The 17,680-nt window shown below is 45.8% G+C and overlaps 1 protein-coding gene across 4 annotated transcripts in view; it reads right to left on the bottom strand.

Annotated features, from left to right (window-relative positions):
* Positions 1-4,070: 4,070 nt before the first annotated feature.
* PDGFRA (platelet derived growth factor receptor alpha) overlaps positions 4,071-17,680 on the bottom strand; it is a 46,055-nt gene continuing 32,445 nt past the window's right edge. For 3 of the 4 annotated variants that reach the window (XM_038556088.1, XM_038556090.1, XM_038556089.1), the window contains exons 18-23: positions 17,249-17,371; positions 15,717-15,828; positions 14,286-14,385; positions 14,065-14,170; positions 12,541-12,782; positions 7,046-7,193 (exon numbers count right to left, since the gene is read on the bottom strand). In XM_038556088.1, coding sequence (XP_038412016.1) covers positions 7,046-7,193; positions 12,541-12,782; positions 14,065-14,170; positions 14,286-14,385; positions 15,717-15,828; positions 17,249-17,371 — 831 coding nt within the window. Of the gene's footprint in view, positions 7,194-12,540; positions 12,783-14,064; positions 14,171-14,285; positions 14,386-15,716; positions 15,829-17,248; positions 17,372-17,680 lie in introns of all 4 variants that reach the window. The other variant, XM_038556087.1, reaches the window with a different exon arrangement.

Raw genomic sequence — 17,680 nt, 5'->3', positions numbered from 1 at the left:
AGCCTACCAGTTTCTTGGAGGCTGCCAGAAAACACAAGAGACTCCTGGGTCAGAAACAAAGGACTTTACTACTCACAATCCAGGAAACAGCATGAACTTGATATTTACATCAGCTCTCCCTGCATCCCGAGCCCTATGGTGGTAATGCAAAGTGGCCTGGGTGGGTGCTCTACAGGCAGTGGCTTTGGGTCACAGCTCAAGAACCCTAAGCTTGGGAAACACCAGTGTTTTATAATGGGCTGCAAGCACACTTGACCAACATTTGTCCCAAAAGGGGACATCTTCTTTATTATACCCGCCATCAAACAAATCTTTCTGCTCTCGAGAGACACTACTTCTATCTTCCATGATAGGAGATATCTTGTCTATTCGTATTAATTCCCGAATCCCAGGGCCTAAAACAGTGCCTAACTCAATAACATCTAAGAATAGGGGAATAACATTTGGGGAGGATGGACGTGAAGGTGGCCACAAAGCGTCTGGAATCAAGGTTGGCAAGGGGCTACAGAAAGCAAGTCCACCAGGTCTGGCTACCCCAACCCTATCATCCCATTCTCACATGTTCTGACAATACCTTGTATCCTCTGGTTGCAGGAAGGCTTCAGTTTTATCAGAAGTTTCCATTAAGCTATACTCCATATCGTACAGAATATACACAATATGCTCCTCCACTTTTTGTTACTCCCAAGTAGTGACTGTGGCCTTCCACTCATCACAGTTTTCTGCTCCACGCAGCTCTGCTCTGTGATGTAATGTCTCCCTCAGGTAATTAGCCATTTGGAATCAACCCTGCCAGCTGCCTCGCTGAGGCTTAAATATTCTAGAGATCAACTAAACAAAGGAGAGGCTGTTCTCTGATAAATATTTGTTGAAGAGATTAATTAAAAAATTACTTTCTGTAGCCAAATCATTACATCACGTCCTCGTGCATTTTCTGCACTTAGGAAACCAACCCCAACCCTTGTAGGGAAAGAGAATGGGTGTCTAACAATCTCAGGCTAACGAAGGAAGCATCCACTTTGGAATTGTCTTCCTGTACACCAGATATTAACCGCAACCCTGTGGAATACCAAGCTCAACAAAGTGAAGAATACAATGGAATACTCGAGTGAGAGGAGGAAAAGGTTTTCTTCATTTCAAAGAGTTAACTTAATTCCTAATCAAGTCTAAAACTTTGACCAACCCAACAATCTGCAGCTTGAGCACCCCACAGAAAATACTAGCTCCAATTCTGTTTGGAGCAGTCAGCATGAAATGTAATGAAATTCAAAATAGACAGGATACACATGCTCCAGAGGGAAGTCATTAATACCCATGAATAATGATAAAGCAAAATACCATCTGCCAGGATAATGTGGCAAATCTTTTTAAAATTCCAATTAGCCTTTAAACCAGAAACAGGGAGCAAATATGCTCCCCCTGCCATGTGAAGCCGTGTGTCCTTGATATCTCCATTGCTTTATATGTAGACTAAAATGTGGGTGATGGAAACATTACCCATGTAAGAAGAGATTTGGGAGGATGCATTCATTATTCTTTAGGACAGGTGCTATTTATGTAGCTGGATGGAACAGAACCTATAATCTGCTAATTAAGGCCACATATGTATTTTCACATATATTTAATTGCAGGGGTGAAAAATTTGTGTCTGTGACAAGCACAGTATATTAATTTTGCTGTAACAACGTGGTTGGATTTAATCCTTATATGTATTTGGAGTCAGAGATAATGAAGCATTTCTATCGCTACTATCCTGGGGGAAACTGCCTTGTTGATGACGGATTCAGATATTCTAAGTCATTTTCCTGAGCTGCATTTTATGAAGCATATAACTATTAGAATCATAAATTCCATTATTAGAGCTGTTATAGTATAGCCTAAAAAGAAATTGTTCTTATTATGAACGTGTGAAATACTTCTACAGGCCAACTAGTCCATCACTTGTCTTTGGAAATCTCTCCAGAAGCAAAGCAAAACCTTCTTCTGAACACGGACATTTCTCGATCTCTCTTGCTTTCCCACGGTCTGGTGTGATGCAAACGGCACTGGAATCCGTATATTTACAATTTCTAACCCTGGTGCTCTCATTGCCCAGCTGTATGATTTTTTAGAAGTCACTTGGTTTCCTCATCTAGAAAATGCCTTCCCTGCCTCAAAGTGCTATCTGAAGAATCAAAAGAAGTAAACGTGAAAAGGATCTTTGAGTTTTAAAATGCTCCATTAGTAAAAGTCATTTTTATCGTCAGGAGGAGATAAAGGAGGCCACGTTGTCTGTATCCTACTAAGAGGTAGAATTATACATTAAAAAGGAGAACAGAAAGATCACTCTGCAGGCTTAGCGCCTTGCGTGGATGCTAGATCAAGCAGCTATTGCTTAATCAGTGGGATTATTGTTCCCCATGTTCTATCGCCTTCCTGGGGCTAGAAGAGAAGCAGAGCCAATATCCAGCCTGCAGTCAGCATCTTCCAACTTACTCCAAGGAAGTATGCTTTGATCCACAGGCTAATCGAATATGGATAATAAGGAGTTATGTTGGAATAGGGAATTGCTATATTCTAATTAATTTCCATATCAATTTCCATTATCCATGGAAAGTTGAACTGTGTCATTTTGGTTTTTTAAATCCTCAAGACGTTTGATTCGACATGCCTCAGAACACAAAAACCAAACATCCTCCCAGCACTTCCCACGTCACGGCAAGCAATGAGAGGCAGAGGGAACCCTAGAAAACTAGGGCTCATAAATCATCTACAAAGCAGGCGATTCAAAAATTTACTGGGACAATCGTACGGGAAGACTTGGGCTTACCATCGCCCTATTTCTGTGCACACTTTTTGGCCTCACAATTTTATTTCTAGGATTCTATCCTGATGAAACACTACTGTGTGTGCACATGGATTATGTGCAAGGAGGTTCATGCAGTCATTCCAGTGGCAAAGCATGGGAAACTATAAATGCACCTAGAGGAACATGATTGCATTAATTCTGGTACCCTCCATAAGGTGAAGCTATACAGCTCATTAAGAAATGGGGGAGGTCTGTCTATAGGTACTTCTCACAGAGATCTCTCAAATACAGCATTAAAAGAGAAAAGCAACATAGACTCTGAGAATGAGGTGTCAGTATAGGTTCATCAATTGTAACAAAGTGCCACTCTAGGAGATGCTTATAATGGAGTTGGTTGGGAGAGGGGGGTGTTCATGTGTGGGGGCAGGGAGTAGAGAAGAAACCTCCGTACCCTCCATCCAATTTTGCTGTGAACCTGAAACTACTCTAGGACATAAAAGTCTATTTCTAAAAAAGGAAAAAAGGGTAGGTACTTTACAAAGCATTATGGAGGCACCTGGGTGGCTCAATGGGTTAAGCATCTGACTCTTGATGTTGGCTCAGGTCATGATCTCAGGGCTATGGGATCGGGCTCAGCACCCAGCAGACAGTCTGCTGGAGATTCTCTCTCCGTCTTGCCCCCCTCCCACACCGCTCATGCATGCATGCTCTCTCTCATACTCTCTTCCTAAAATAAAATTAAAAAAATAATAAAATCTTAATTTAAAAAAGTGAACCCCATTTAGGTAAAATATGAAGCAAAAACAGAGATGATCCAACATCCAACATGTTTACCCATTTAGCTAAAATACGAAGCAAAAACAGAGATGTATAAATATGTATAGAAGCAGAGGCACAGAAAAGGAACTGTAAGATAGTCCTCCCTCTGAGAATCAGCACAGAGACAAGGGAAGAAGAGAGAGTGAAAAAAAGACTGGAATCTTTTATATTATGCACATCTACAGGGTTTGAATGTTGTAGACAGTAAATGCTTCCCATGCAATACAATGCTACTAAAACAAACAGTAGGATCAAAGATGAGCCACACGCCAGTCATCTTTAAGCCAAATACTGTGCCTGAAAACGTAACTAGCTCAAATAATGTTTAAATCTTAAATTTCCTATTGGTTTCATCAAAACCATGTTCAAGAGTCCTACTGAAATGTTGCTAAGAAAGCAAATTGAATCGAATGGCTTTAGTGTATGTGATTCAGCTAAAAACAAAAGTGCTGGAACCTTAGCATAACTTTAAATTATATATATCATTTATTGAAATATAAAGATCTTCATTTACACGTTTTAAAACAAAAACACGAACGGGGCATTTTGTAATACATTTTTTTTTTTTATCAGTAGACCCTACCTATTGAGTTACTTCTCACACATTCACCACACCACTGTTTTGGAAACACTTAACGTATTTTTCTCTTTATTTTTCTAAAATATAAATTTTGGACATTCAAAAGTGCAACAGTTAATGTGCCTGTGGGGAATATCACAGTCAAAAAAATATAAACAAAGGCAGTGATACAGCTTGTCATAAATGTTTTGGCAGTATTCTCCAAGTCTATATAGAAATACATATATACATATTGATGTATAACATCATTTTATCTCACGTCCCTCTTCACAAAAATAGGACCATTTGTACAGATTGGCAGACCACATTTTAAGGACATCATTGACCGTTTAAAAAAAGTCACAAATTGTGTTTCTCAGGCCAGCTTTGATTGTCTTCATAAAAATAGAAAGCAGGAAGGATTGGCAAATTTTCATCTGGGGACTTTGCAGGAGGCCAAAAAGGAAACAAATCTATGATACACTGAAAACACTGTTTAAAAAAAAAAAAATTGTAGTCACACACAAACTCAGGTGGTTGTATTCATTAGGACTGGGACCTGCTTGTTTGAGAATTTTCATCCAGCTTCATGATGTCATGCAAAACTCAAAGGAACATCAAAAATGCAAAGCACCGACATAAGAAGTCTTATACAAGAGACAGTGAGCGACAAACAGAATGCTTGAGCTGTGATTCTAGAAACACAAATGTATTTCAAGTCTAATTGGCTCTACAGAACCTAGTCAGATTTTCTTTTTTAATTGGCCAATCTGGCTCAGTCTTCACACTTAGTATGAAAAAGGGGGATAAGAAAGTTGGGGCTTGCATTGAGATGGCACCAGTAGGTAGTCAAGTACCTTGTTACTGCTGCTACATCCTCCAACGCATCACCTGCCAGGAGCACGTACAGTGATTGCAGTAATCACAGCCCATGTTTCTTTCATTCGGTGTCAGCAATTAAGCGGTATTGCAAAGAATGCCAATGAACCCACACCAATCAGTTTGACGGTTTGGATGAATGTGACAATCTGTCCTGCCATCTCACCCCAAAATTTCAGCAAAACTTTCAAATCTTTTTTTCACCCAAATATCGACCTGGTTATACAGAGACATGGGACACTGAATTGCCTCATTTTCGTACATGCCATGGGTGGGGGTGGGGTGGGGGGGCAAGTTCAGTTGCCCCATGCAGTGGGAAGCGGTGTCTTTATTTTGGAAGCTCTGCCAAACCAAGATTTAGCTTTTCCAGCCTCAGCTAAGGCTGGAAAGTTAAATTAAGGGCAACAATTGCTAGGTATAGGGCATTAAATGTCACTGACCCAAAGCCAAAGATTTAAATAGTAGGCTTCCTGCATGGTTGACTTCTAGCCCAGTTCCAAATTTCCAATTATCTGTTTCCCATGGCAACTTCCTGTAACCTAAGCTGGTGTTCCCCAAACGTGGCTAATCACAACAGCCAAGGAGTTTATAAAAATACAGGTTCCTGCTCCTGGCCAGACTCAGTAATTCAGAAGCTCTAGGATGGGGACCTAGAATTTGGTGATCCTGGCTACGATTACATTTGGGAACCAAGGATCCAGGCTAACGCAGATGCAGCCTTCACTAAACAATGCCTGTATGTTCTCACAGTTTCAAACTAATTCTCTGTGGGGTAGGAGATGAAAGAAAGGGGGAGATGGTCAAGGCATCCTTCGGACTCTTCTAGGGGTCATAAAATTTTAAAAATATAGATGTTGAGCTACACCAGAGTCATCACCAGGCATGAAAATGACCTCTGCAAATTCAATCTTTTTGCTGCTGATTATTTTTTCCACTGGGTAATAACACGAGAAGTCACATTAGGCATAGGCTTACGCCTTTACACTGAGAACATTTAGGATTTAGGGGTTTTTGTTTCTTTCAAATCCCATCACTTCAGAGGGCAGTTAATTGTTTTTAGTACAACGGATTAGTGAACCTAGTCAGTACACAGTTAAAAACACTGACTTCCTGGAAGACACTACCTTTACTTTGTTCTCTATGTTCGACTAAATTTAATCCACTAAAGCTATTACCATATTTTATAGAGAAACATCGGTTATTTGATATAAATGTCAAAAACTGTCAAACTTGTCGCCTACTTAGTAAGAATTTTTTTTTTTTAAATTGTGCTTTCTCTGTAGGGAAAACGTGTTACACATTACACATTTAGCATTACTGATAACAGTAGTATTATACACGTAGATTACAATATGAAAATGAGTTGGTGGGCTTCTAAAGGACCCAAATCTAGTAAACAAGGTTGGTTAATTATTATTCTTTTTCTCTTTAACACACACAAAAAAAAAAAGGAAAATGCTATAGTACCAGTACCTTTTAAGGTTCAAAAGTGGTTTTGCATGTACTTCATAGAGGAGTTCAGCAGCAGCTGATACCAGGTTTCAAGCAGGAAGTACATGGATGGGTTGAGTGGTCTCTTTAGAAGTCCAGAGAAGACAGTTAATACAAATCTAAACACATCCTCAGTTAGAGTTATTTACATAATTACAATGGAGTTTTCTCACAATAGAAGTCGTGTATGTTGGAATCTCACCAATGCCCTTGAAACACAAAGTTCACCTTCTGTGTGGCCTATCACCTCCTTGTCCATCTGTCTCCAAACTTCACACGCTGCTGAGATGCTACGGAAGCATTGCAAGAGGCAACACTGAAAAAGTTCATTTTGAAACATGCCATCCATCCACAGTTCGCAGGCTCCCTGAGGCCCTTGGCTGGGAACTTCTCTTTACACCTCACCCAAATCCTCCTCCCAAACTTTGCATTGCAATAAAGTGGTTTTCTTAAAGGGATCCAAGGTGGCTCCAAGAGTGGAAGGTACCTCCCCCCCTCACATCTGGCAGTCACAGGAAGCTGTCCTCTACCAGGTCTGAGGAGTCTATGCCAATGTCGTCCATCATGTCGATGTCCTCGATGGTTTCGTCCTCTCTCTTGATGAAGGTAGAGCTGCTGGAACCTGTCTCGATAGCGCTTTCTTCTGAGGTCTGCGAGCTGGAGGAGGGAGAGGATAAGAAAGGGTAAGCCCAGGTACAGACCAACGAGACTGTGGTTGGGTGGCAAGGGTGGCCCCCACCCATCCATCCAAAGGCGAAGGAGCTCTTCCTGCGAGACCCTTTGGCATTCGACCTAAAGCCACCCAATCTGGCAAGACTGCCTCCAAGCCAGGCAGCTACTCATCAGGTGTCATGTCACAGTAGACCCCATGCAAACTCAAGATCCACAGGTCATCTCCACACCTTGGTCTCCCTTCTCTTCTCTCAAATCTTCCAGCAGAGTTGCTAACAAGCTGGGACAATTTCTACTGTCCCTACTTGGTCCTAGTGGAAAAGAGAGTAACCAGAGCCTGATGGGGAGACAATGGGGGAAGGAAGAGCACAGAGGGCTGAAATCAGCTGTGACTACAACTGAGCAGTCACCTGCTGTCCGTGAAACCCCTGAGTGTCCAAACAGTGTTCTCAGGATCTGAGCCCACTCCCCGGGAATGCCGTCCTCACCCTCCTCTTTACATACAACACCCCCCCAACTCCCCCAGCCTTGCTCCTGAACACCCGGTGAAGGCTCTTACCCACTAGAGCAGAGGCTGAAGGGAACAACGTTCTAGAGTCGGAAAGCCTGGGGTCTGGAATCATCCACCACTGAGCAGCTGTGGGAGTCACACAAGTACCTTAACCCCCACTGAACTTGTTCCCTGCCCTACAGAATTGGGATGACAATAGTGTGTGACAATATTCCCATTTGTCAGGCTGATCAAATAAGGTAATAATCATAAAGCACTGAGCACAGTGCCCAGAACATACTAAGTGCCCAATAAATATTAGCTATCATTATTATTATTATTAGTCAACTACTTGACTAGGGTCCAGATAGCAGACAATAACAGGAAGTAGGTGCTAATGTTCTTACATGTGATCATGCCATTATGATTATATAGGAGAGTATCCTTATTGTTTTCTTATTAAAGATTTGTTATTTATTTGACAGTGCGTGCGAGGGAAGGGGGTGCCAAAAAAGAGGGAGGAGCAGACTCCCTGCTGAGCAGAGAGCCCGATGTGGGGCTGGATCCCTGGACCCCTGATCATGACCAGAGCCAAAGGTAGACACTCAACCGACTGAGCCACCCCGGCACCCAGAGTATCCTTGTTCTTAGGAGATGTTTGCTGGAGTTTCAAAAACATTTTTTAAAGACTTATTTATTTATTTGACAATAAGAGAGAGAGAGAGAGAGAGAGAACATGAGCAGAGGGAGGGGCTGAGGGACAAGGAGAAGCAGACTCCGCACTGAGCAGGGAGCCTGATGTGGGACTCGATCCCAGATCGCTGGGATCACGACCCAAGCTGAAGGCAGACATTCAACTGACTGAGCCACCGAGGTGCCCAGGAGTTTCAAATGTTTTAGCAAGAAAAAAAAAGTATGAGTGTGTATGTGTGTGGTACATACACACTCCTACACGTTACACGTTATTAAATACGTAGTATGTGTTGCGTACGTATATAAAATAGGCATAACCAGACATTACACGGTCAGGTAAACCAAATGTGGCAAAATGTTAGCAACTACTAAATCTAAATGGTAGATGGAGTAGTCTCTCCATTTTCTGGACACTTAAAATTTCTCACAAAGAGTTTTAGAAAAATAATTTTCCCTGGTCTCTAGCCTGTAAGGATTCCCTGTCCGTCTTCCCGTCTCTGAACGGTCTTAACCTCATCCTGCAGACTGCAAGATGTCTGCATCTATCTCTTTGCTCCCAGCAGGGTATCTGCTGACAGGCAGGACAGTCTGTCCTCACCATGAGGCTGCTGACCTAACAGGTAACCCACCGTCCGGCTGGCCAGCCGGAGAAGGAGGCTCACATGCATGCCCAACAGGGGGCTGTCAACCCTGCCAGCTGTTTTCCTCCCGGAGGGCCAGCCAGGGGACTGAGCGCGACAGGTAGATGCCCATGGGAAACAGTCTGCTGCCATCCTGCGGCCTGGAGAGCTCTTAGAACCTGTAGGGTTACCACACTGGGGTTTCCTTTCCCAACCCCACAGACTGGGCCCTTCCCTGTGACCGAGCTTTTGTCTCCCTTCCTGCTTTGTACTCCACCTTGCCCCCCGACTTACACCCTGGTCCTGGAATCTCACTGCGAACCGCAGTCCACTGGACTGGTCTTGAGAACCATGTGGTCCTGACAAGCCCTCTCCCTGGGAGGCCAGACATACCATACCTGGTTCCTCGGGCCCTGGCCAGTAGCTGGAGGCCTGAGTCGACCCTTGGGTATGGACCCCAAGCCAGCTAGGACCTGCATTTAGGAGACTTCTTTGGCCACTGTGATTCGGACGAATGGCTGAGTCCTACGAGGCAGTTGCCCCCTTGCACTGACCCTCCTGGGCCTGGCATGCTCCTCTCTGCCAGTCTCCCTCAGAGAGAAGGCCGGGGTGTGGGCATGGGGGAAACTAACTTCACGGAGACTCAGCACCAGATCATCCTTGCTGCTTGCCAGGCTTCATGGTGGTCCTGGAGCTGATGACTAGGCTTACCTCTGATTCCCAAACTACCATGGCCATCTTGTGACCCAGGGCCTGGCTTCCAATAGTCACTGACCTAGCACCCCCAAACTGTCTATAGTAAGCAAGGCCAGGTCTTTCTCATGCCCACTCCCTCCCAAGGCCAAGCCTCCTGAGCCCAAAGAGAGGATTCCATGGGACCACTACCACTTCCTAGACCCAGAGCATCCCAACTCTGGGATCCACCCACCTCTGTGATGGACTGAACTGTATCTCACCCCACCCCCCAAAATTCCCATGTTGAAGCCCTAATCCCCATTGTGATTATATTTGAAGACAGGGCCTTTTAGGAGGTAATTAAAGTTAAGTGAGGTCGTTAAAGTGGGGCTCTTACCCAATCGGACTGGTGTTCTTGTAAAAGGAAGAGACATCTGTGATGCACACACAGAAAAAGACCATGTGAGGACACATTAAGAAGATGGCCATCTGCAAGCCAAGGAAAGAGGCCTCAGGAAAAAAAATCAAACCTGCCGACACCTTGATCTTGGACTTCCAGCCTTCAGAACTGCGAGCAAATAGATTTCTACTGTTTATACCCGCAAATCTATGATACTGTGTAACAGCAGCCCAAGCTGATCAAGACGCTCACCACGTTCAGCCCACCTGTCAGGGCCACAGTCTCATCTGACCTGGGATAGTCATTTGGGACATACTTTGTACAATTTGAAAATCAAACATTATCACCCTGGCAGAGGTTTTAATTATCTAATACAACAACTATCTATCAGCTAGAATGGTTCTCTCCATGTAACAGATGTCAAATTCTGCAGCTCAGCTTCGTGTACCCCCAAAAAAGTTCTGAGCACCTTTCTTATGTTGTTCATCAATACAACTTTCTAACTTAACTTAGAAGCAAAACCTTTTTATAACTGCTCTATTATTCAGAGCCCCCACAAACAAAATAACCAAACTGGATGGCAGATCTGGGGTAGAGGGCGACCACACATACCCAAAGCTCAGAGAAACATTTTGCCAAAAGAATATAAACATATTTTTGAAATCATCCTGAGCAAAAGTTAAGTCAGGGCACTCTGCCCAACCTCCAATTCTCATCACACATTCCAAACACACGCAAAAAAAAAAAAAAAAAACCCACAATTATACTTTTTAAATTCATACCAATTCATACCTGGTTCATACCAACAGCAAAGGGATGTCACAATCACAAGGCTCCAAATTGATAATGCCATGTGCTTTTGCCTAAATAACGATATGTAGCTAACCAAATGACTGAGGAAGAAGGGACCAGAGTATCCTGAACGAAGAAGGGAAAAAAAGAGAGACGGAGACTCCTGTGCATCTTGGACCTGGAACCAAGGACCACTATGATCACTTTCCCCTGCCTCTGTTCAAGGCCTACGCAAAGATGGTGGGAGCCTGGGATGCCCCTTTCATGAGGAGACTGTGGGAGCTCATGGCTCTGGTCCTAGCTGGATGTTAGCATCACCTTGGTAATAAATTAATGGATCCAGGCAATGGTCGCCAATGGCTGTTAATGTCACAGAGGCAGAGTCAACTGGACAGTGTGTAATTTCCGATGGACACACACAGCACCATCTTTGAAGCACACTTGCCAAAAATCTAACCTGAGCCACAGCAAGCCTCTAGCCTCCCAGCTTACAGCCAATACAGGAGACAAAGCACGTGGTAAGACACACGACAGGGTGCAATCAGCAAGATTCTGAACGTGGGAACATTACGGGCAAATGTCCCGGTTTCTTCACAAATACTATGCAAAGGGGTACGAAGGTGCAGGACAAATGTATAGGGACACAGCAATTAAATGCCATGTGAGACTCCTGCTTGGGTCCCAATTAGAACAAAACAAATGCAAAACCATATTTATGAGATAGGGAAATCAGAGCACCGAATATTTGATGCTCCTAATGATTTATTGTCAACTGGTGGGGGAAGATAACAGTATTGTAGTTATTTTTAATAACCTAATAACTCCAGTTACTTTTTTAAATAGAGGCTTTATCTTTTAGAGGCACAATAATGGAGTATTTATGGATGAAATGATATGATGTCTAGAATTTGCTTCAAAATAATCCAAGGAGAGTAGTAGCCGAGTAGGTACGCTATTCATGCAGTCTGGCCCTGAGCTCCTAAATGCTCAAGTTGGGTGACAGATTAATTGACAGTTCACTATTCGACCTGAACCAGACATGTGTGAAACCTTCCATTACACAGAGATAAAAAGAAGGAACAAATCAGCAGAAGGCGCCTGGGATCCATTCCCAGAGATCCTAACTTGTTGGTCTGGATGAAGTTTGTAGACCAGCTCTCAAGCCTCCCCAGGTGATCTGAACTTGGGGTTCAGAGCTACTGGTGCAGCATGGAAAAGCCCAGTTTAGACTCTCTCTCGGCCTTCTCCTCGGTTCCAGGACTCATATAGAAAACAACGACAGAGGCTTAGGGTATCTCAATATTCAGGGCTGCTGTGGCGGTTTGATCAAACTCCCTGAGGACTCAGGTCAAAGACCCTCTATCAGGGAAGCATGTCCCTGACTGTTCTACAGCACTCCACCCCCCCAGCCCCAGGGGCCCGCATTAGGATCCTTTGGGAAACAGACCCCTCAGGACCTCTACGACTGGCCACCCTGCACAGATGCACCTGGGGGCCCGCCTCGGGGCCTCTGCGACTGGCCGCCCTGCACAGATGCACCTGGGGGCCCGCCTCGGGGCCTCTGCAACTGGCTGCCCTGCACAGATGCAGTGGGGGGACCAGCCTTGGGGCCTCACCACCAGGGTGCTGGGAAGTGGGGGGCAGCTCAGCAGGCAGCCCTACCTGTGTCTGTTCCTCTTGCCCAGGTCTTCCTCCTCGGGCACCGGGTCGATGTCGGGCAGGGGGATGATGTAGCCGCTGTCGGCGCTCAGCCTCTGCTCGTCCAGGCTGCCCTCCCAGTCCTTCAGCTTGTCCTCCTCGTTTTTGTAGGTGACGCCGATGTAGGCGTTGTCTGAGTCCACGCGCATACGCGCCACGGCGGGGTGGTCGCTCTTCAGGAAGTCCAGGTGAATCTTCTCGTAACTCTGCAGACATGCACGTCACATGGTCACCCGAACTGCGAAAGGGACGCTCAGAACCGACGACCATTTAACCACCTGTGTCTCCACACAGCCTCCCAGACAAAGGGGCTTAGACAACTGAAGGAGGCTCAGAGGTCAAATGTCCCCAGAGGCCTCTGACCTAGGAAAGGGCCACCGATGCCATCCTGCCAATGAGCTCTCTCATTCACCTTAAGATTCAATGAGCCCCTTCTCTGAGTCAGTAGCTAGGACTATGCCCCCCACTCCCCCTCACACACACACCCACTCCCTTCTCTGGGACTAGCATGGACCCTTCTGGTCCCCATTCAATAGTCTCTCCAGGGCTTGGATGGATCCCAATAAGGGGTGACAAGGACTTCCACTGGGAGCACCATCCCTAAAACCTGCCTGATCCCTAAATCTTGGGGAAATCTAACTCAAAACTTAGAGAGCTTTGATCTAAAAAGACCCCATTTTCAACAACAGGTCCAGGCTCCAGCCACCAACACGTCTTACTTAACCCAGCCAGAGTGTCTGACTGACCTGCCATAATTTCCTTCTGCTTCCTCATTGCCTCACTTACAGGAGCTGTAATGGGCAGTGAAATAACCAATAGACACAAGTATTTAACTCCCAGTTCAGCACGCGACCTTCTCTTTGAGAAGAAGGAGAAGCAATAAATACGAAGACTCTACAGAGTGACTAATCTGAACCTCAGAAATTGGGTTTATTATACAACTATGTCTGGGGTTCCTGCACAGCATCTCAGCAGAAAGTTGTTTCACTCATTAACATATCCTGCTTGGTTCCATGAAATTACATTTGTTCCTTTGAACAATGCTTCCTATTCCACAAAAAAAAAAACCAGCTGGAGCCACAGATAACAGCTGAGGTTGTTCCTTCCAGTCAGCTGGTAAAAGCCAATTTCACATGGATTTAAGTGCATTCAAATTAGCGATTTAATGGCTGTGGATGCCCTGAGACTTTTAACCGCACAGTAGCTTCAGATACTCAAACATCTGGAGAATAAAGTGCTTACAGGTGTTGCACACTTGAGATGAAAGGGGAGCCCTGCAGAAAGGGGAGGGTTTTCATACATCACTGCTACCAGGGGCCTGGGGAGCGCTCCATGAAGCCTTGGCCCCTGGATCACTCTTTTTCCTCCTCTGAAAATGTTCCTTCAAAACAGTGTTGAAGGACACTGCTCACTTGCATAACTACCAGCTGTTGACTCCTCCCCCTTTGCCCATTCCTCTCCACCCATCTTTGAGGGGCCCGGACAAACCTTCTTATATTGTCCAGGCAGCAGATTCTCCACGATCTCGCTCAGGTGGTAAAAGGAGGGTCTCTTCTCCGGTTCACTGTGCCAGCACTTCACCATGATCTCATAGCTGCAGGGGCACAGAGATCAGAGTGGGCACAGGGAGGAGTATCAAGCACCCCCCACCCAAGCCAGGGACCCGCTGGGCATGAACACAAGGCCCATGAGGTGGGGAGGGGGCTCACACTTCACTGGTGGCGTGGTCAGGCTTGGCCATCCGGTATCCACTCTTGATCTTATTGTAGAAAGTAGAATCCACCATCATGCCAGGGTAGGGTGTGCCGCCTGAAAACCAGAGAAAACCACCAGGATTTACAAGCCTGTGGTACACTGAGGAAACGCTCAGGGTGAACCTATAGAAAACATTTGGGGATCCCCACCTGAAGTTCCGGTTCTTTCGAGAAAATTAAGTATTATCTCCTTGACTTCACAGGATTCCCCTAAGTCTTAAATGTAACTAAGGCTTAATGTTGGTCAAGTCCCGACACCCTAGGCTAAACTTCTACATCTTTAGGAAAAAGCACAAAAGTGGTTTTTTTCAATGTTTCTGACTATTGGATCCGCATACAGAAAGCAAAATAGAAGAGCAGGAGAAATTCTGAACCATTGAAGGCAAAAAAGAAAAATCATTTTCACCAAAAGTGTTCAAATAACTAGAGCAAAAGTCCAAGTTGGGGCTTGAAAGATCTAGATAATGCTCTGCCTTAAAAAAAAAAAAAAAAAAAAAAAGATCTATTTATTTGGGAGAAAGAGAGAGTGTGCACACATAGAGCGAGAGGGAGAAGCCGATTCCCTGCTGATCAGAGAGCCTGATGCAGGGATCGATCCCAGGACCCCAAGACCATGACCTGAGCTGAAGGCAGATGCTTAAACCAACTGAGCCACCCAGGCGCCCTGATAATTCTCTGCTTTTAATAGACTGCGAGACTCAGTCAAGTCTCACACTGAGATGATCCACAGTGACGTCCAAGCAGCAGAGAGAACTAGAATCGAAAAAGGAGGGGAGGCAGGGAAGAAAGCCTTTCCTACCACATTAAGGCAACAGAATTCACGAAACATTTCGATTTCTATGGCCAAGGCCAAATCAAGCTTAGGTTCCTCTCTAAAGCCTTCCAAAACCACAGGACCCTTTTCTCCTTTCTCGCTCACTTTTAAATCAGCACCCCACAGTTCACTGCTACATGGAGGTGGTCCCCCACCAGCCGAACTATCTGAGGTCAGGGTCATGAATGGATCCTGCCTCAGGGCCCTCACGTGGCACACAGGGGTACCTGTGCCCTTCGGGCCCTGGTGACTGAGTATAACTGGATGACCAGAAGGTTCCTCTCCTCCCGAACAATGGCCAGGAGGGCCAGCCATGTCCTGTCCCTCGCCATACTACTTTTCACCTGAGCATCGATCCCCACGAAGCAAGGGGGAGGCAGCTCTCCACTGGGGAACCCTACTTAACCCAAAGCCCCAGGTGAAAAAGCAGCAAGTGGTTTCAATCAGCTGCAGAACACCCGACTCAGAGCTCAGATCTTAACATCATTTATACCCCGGAGCTTCGAAAACAGTGTTTTCCTTCCAGTATTGTTCCAGAACAACCCACATGAGCAGAGATGTCAGGCCCGTACCAAGGGAAAAGATCTCCCAGAGCAGGATGCCGTAGGACCAGACGTCACTCAGCGTGGTGTAGAGGTTGTCGAAGATGCTCTCGGGAGCCATCCACTTCACGGGGAGAAAGGTCTGCATGGAAAGAGGGAGGACATGAATCCCGGCATACCCACGGCTGAGCTACAGCCGCAGAAATAGTGGGGGTTCTCTTTGGACCAATAATAACTTGCACTAAGAACCCTGCCCACGCTTGACGGGATGAGCCCTGGGTGTTATTCTATATGTTGGCAAATTGAACACCAATAAAAAAATTAATTAAAAAAAAAAGAACCCTGCCCACGAAATCTTGGTGTTTCTGGTTCGGTGCTACCCTCTCCGCACTCAGAAGAGTGTCTGGCACCTAGTGGGTGCTCAATCAATGCCTGATGAATGAGATGGGCGACGCTGCCTCTTATGTCCTCGCAAGGACTAACATCCAAAAATATTTAATCCTGAGTGTTTTACCCAAAAAGCGAGAGCCCTGCATGGGCCTCTCTCCTATTTGCAGGTGTTCCCAGGAACAAAATTAAAAGCACACCCAGGGATCCGAGAACCAACCACATTTTCGAACTTTAAGAAATAGTCATTTCATAATTTTGCAGCCTCTTTCGCGAGGCTGGTGCCAGCCGCGGTGGAAACCCTACGTGAGGCCAACACGTGAAGTGACCACATGCGCATCCTTCGGGCCTCTGGGAGGGCTGGTGAGATCACAGTCATCGGCTGCCTGAGCAGGTGACAGTGTGTCTCCACCAAAGTCCACTGATCTGTTCGAGGTGCCTAAAGCTACAGGCCGCGGCCGCACAGCACACGAAACCCAGGGAGGCTGGACACAGACCAGTGGCCTTCTGGGGGTGGACGCAGCAACCCTGAGAGGCGTCACGGCCAGTGCAGTGGGGTGATTTGGAATCGTACCTACAGGTGGCAAATGTATTCCGAGTTACCGCATCCGTTCAGAGGGGGAAGGGGTGGGGAGCAGAGCTCGCGTGTTAATTTAGAATGACTGTCTCCCAGGAAATTGTGCCTCTAAGATCTATTCATGCAAATGCTCTCGATGCGTTAGGGCTCAGAGATGCCATTTGCAAAGTTGATAAAGTTAGAGATGCTCTCTTTGGAAATGAAGGCGCACACACGGGCACATACGATTAAGAGCTAACGCTTGCCGAGTGCTTGTAGGTTCCAGGCCCTGTTCTAAGCACTTCACGTTAAAGTCACTGAGTCACCCATGGCCATCCAGGAGATTATCAGTGCTGGCTGCTGATAGGGAAACTGAGGTACAGAATGGTCAAGCCACTTGCCCCAAATCTCCACACTCGTAAGGGCTGGAGCCAGTACTCACAGCCAAGCAGTCTGGCCCCCAAGCCTGTGCTTTTCCTACTGGCTCCCTGGAGCCCATTCATGAATTTCATGGACTCCACATTAAAAATAGGGACACTGAATGGCCAGAAGCAACACCTAGTTTGGGAGATTCAGTGAGGAAAGGTGGGCTTGTCAGGTGAGGGGAGAGAGCACCTACACTGCCTTTAGACACATAGTTTGAATCGTGCATGATGTCTCTGGCCAGGCCGAAGTCGCAGATCTTCACGATTTTCCCTTGTGCCAGGAGGACGTTTCGAGCAGCCAGGTCCCGGTGGACACACTGCATGGAAAGGGAAGGAACAACAGAGTCTGTCCATCTGCCGCTAGATCAAGTCAGCCCTGCAGGGTTGGCCACTTCATCATGGTGCTGGGAGCTGCGGGGCCCCCTTAGGGAGGCTGTCCTGGCACCTTTGTGAGCTCACCTCCTCCAGGCTCTCCTCCCAACCCAGAGGGAGAACCCAAGATATATGAAAACTTATGGCCATTCATGTACCAATTTTGTAGACCTGACATCATTATTCATAAGAGCTTAAGAGTGTAAACAACTTGAATGTTCATCCGCTGAAACATAAATAAAAACATAGCATAT

This window comes from Canis lupus, chromosome 13 (genome assembly GCF_011100685.1).
Source record: "Canis lupus familiaris isolate Mischka breed German Shepherd chromosome 13, alternate assembly UU_Cfam_GSD_1.0, whole genome shotgun sequence".
Classification (NCBI taxonomy): Eukaryota; Metazoa; Chordata; class Mammalia; order Carnivora; family Canidae; genus Canis; species Canis lupus.
This window is presented reverse-complemented; position numbering and strand designations above follow the sequence as displayed.